The sequence below is a fragment of the Aphanomyces astaci genome (genome assembly GCF_000520075.1).
Source record: "Aphanomyces astaci strain APO3 unplaced genomic scaffold supercont1.616, whole genome shotgun sequence".
Taxonomy (NCBI): Eukaryota; Oomycota; class Saprolegniomycetes; order Saprolegniales; family Verrucalvaceae; genus Aphanomyces; species Aphanomyces astaci.
In genome coordinates, this window is record NW_009798879.1 from 1 (window position 1) to 1,988 (window position 1,988).

At 60.8% G+C, this 1,988-nt stretch overlaps 1 protein-coding gene across 1 annotated transcript; it reads right to left on the reverse strand.

Annotated features, from left to right (window-relative positions):
* Positions 1–18: 18 nt before the first annotated feature.
* H257_19451 (hypothetical protein) lies at positions 19–1,942 on the reverse strand (the record flags this gene model as incomplete). Its single annotated transcript, XM_009848594.1, has 2 exons — positions 19–1,877; positions 1,910–1,942. Coding segments are annotated over 2 exons (1,890 nt in total), but the record flags the coding sequence as incomplete, so codon positions are not given.
* Between the last annotated feature and the right edge of the window lie 46 nt (positions 1,943–1,988).

Sequence of the window (1,988 nt, forward strand, 5' to 3'; positions counted from 1 at the left end):
GTGGTGCGCCACGCATACGTTGCTGTGACGGTGACTCCGTTGTAGGTGAAACTCGCAGTCTTGCCGCAGTCAGCAGGGATATTTTCCCCGCCCACGTAAAAGCCACGGTTCAACGTGTCCTTGCTCAAGCTGGCGTCGCAGTCCGTGGTGGACGATGCAAACCAGTTCCAGCTCACAGTTTTAGGCACACTCGTAGCCGGTCCAGAGCTCGAAGGAGTGGGGGCCGATGATGAAGGAGCCACGCTGGAGCCTGCGGGGGGGTCGGTCCAAGGTGACTTGGGGGGGAAATCAGCCGTCTGGCACGACAAGTTGTCCCCGGGAGCTACGCCCAAGAGACTGCAGAACTTCTTGAAGCTGGCAATGCGGCTCTTTTCCGACTCGCGGTTGGGAGGGTTCAATCCGCATTCCAAGCCGCCGTTGATGATGAACGTGGTCTTAGCAAAGCCACCGGGAAGGCCCACCACCTTGTGGATGTTGCCGTTCCACTTGTCAACGTTCCAGTACCACAACGCACTCCACCACACCAAGTCGTAGTCGGTGGCGACCAGCTCAGGGCTCGCGACCAAGTCCAAGTTGACGGCCTTGCCAAAGTCCTTGTAGTTGTAGTTCCATGACAACTGGATCGGACCACGACCAAAGTACTGCTTGCCAGCCGCACACGGGTACTCGGCCGACTGCTGGCACATGGTGGACTTGTTGATCTCCTCAACGTAGCGAAGATCCCCAGACTCGAGCGAGATTTGACCAAGGAAGGCGGCGACTTCGCGACGATCGACATCAACGTTGCCAGTGTTGGCGAATTCGGGGTACTTGGCAGCGATGGCCACGAGGTTTTCGTACTTGTAGATGGGGAGGGCTTGAGGGAAGATTTGAAGGAACAATGACTTGGGCAAGATGTTGGTCAGGCCAGTGGACGGACCAGGCGCAGGGGCGTTCGTGGGTGTGGCGCTCGATGGCTTGGGGGCGGAAGGAGTAGGGATCGGGGCAGTAGTACTCGCTTTGGTCGTAGCTGGCGCGTACGTGGGTGCAGGGGCGTACGTGGATGTAGGGGCACTCGACGAAGGGGTCGGCGGCTGGGCGCCAGCACCACACCACTTGAAAGCAGAAGCGCTGTTACATTGGCCTTGGCTCCATCCGACAAAACAAGCGTTGGTGGGGGCGTAGTAGCAGTTTGTGCAGCTGCCGCAGTCGCTGACAGGGGGCGTCACAGGTGCCTGGGTAGGGTGTAAAGGGGCGACCGTCGTAGCGGGGGCTCCGGTGGGGTCGACAGGGGAAGCCGTGGATACCGGAGCTCCAGTCGTGATGATCGGCTTGGCCGTGGTGCCGGGGGCTTGAGTGGGCTTTGAGGGCTGGGGAGCGGACCCGCAAGTGTTGCTGATGTACACGTCGGCGCAGTTCCAAAAGTGCTCTTGGCCACGGGCGTCCACTCCAGGGTTGTTCCAGCCCGTGTAATGCCAGCGAAGCACGCAGTGCGAGTCGCCGTCGCACGTGACGCCGCTGGGAAGGACGTACTGGATGTCGAAGAACCCGTTGCCGGGCGGCACTTGCCACTCCTTCAACCCCGACGGCTCGGCCAGCGCTTGAAAGCACTCTTCCGTTTCCTTGTCGTTCAAGCTGTTCAGCTTGCACAGACCGAATTCGAAGAACCCCTTGTGGTTGGCCGTCAACTGGACTTGGACGCCGATGGTGGACCCCGGGGCGTAGCACGCTCCGATGACCTTCTCGCGATGTTGGGGGAAGCGACCGTACGTGCCGCCGGTTTCGTGTTCGCGGACGCCCGTGTACGGGTCGCCACAGATGCCGTTCTTGCCGCCGCTGGTCTGGCCAATGCCGCCAGCGCTGAGGCCGTGGTCGCTGTAGTTGATGGGAACAAGACCCTTGAATTGGGGCAACTTGCCAATGTAGCCACGGTGCGGAGGCAACACCAGGCGGCCGTGGGCATCGGCGAGATGTGCGATGGCAGCCAAGGCGAAGAAGTGGGCAGTGAA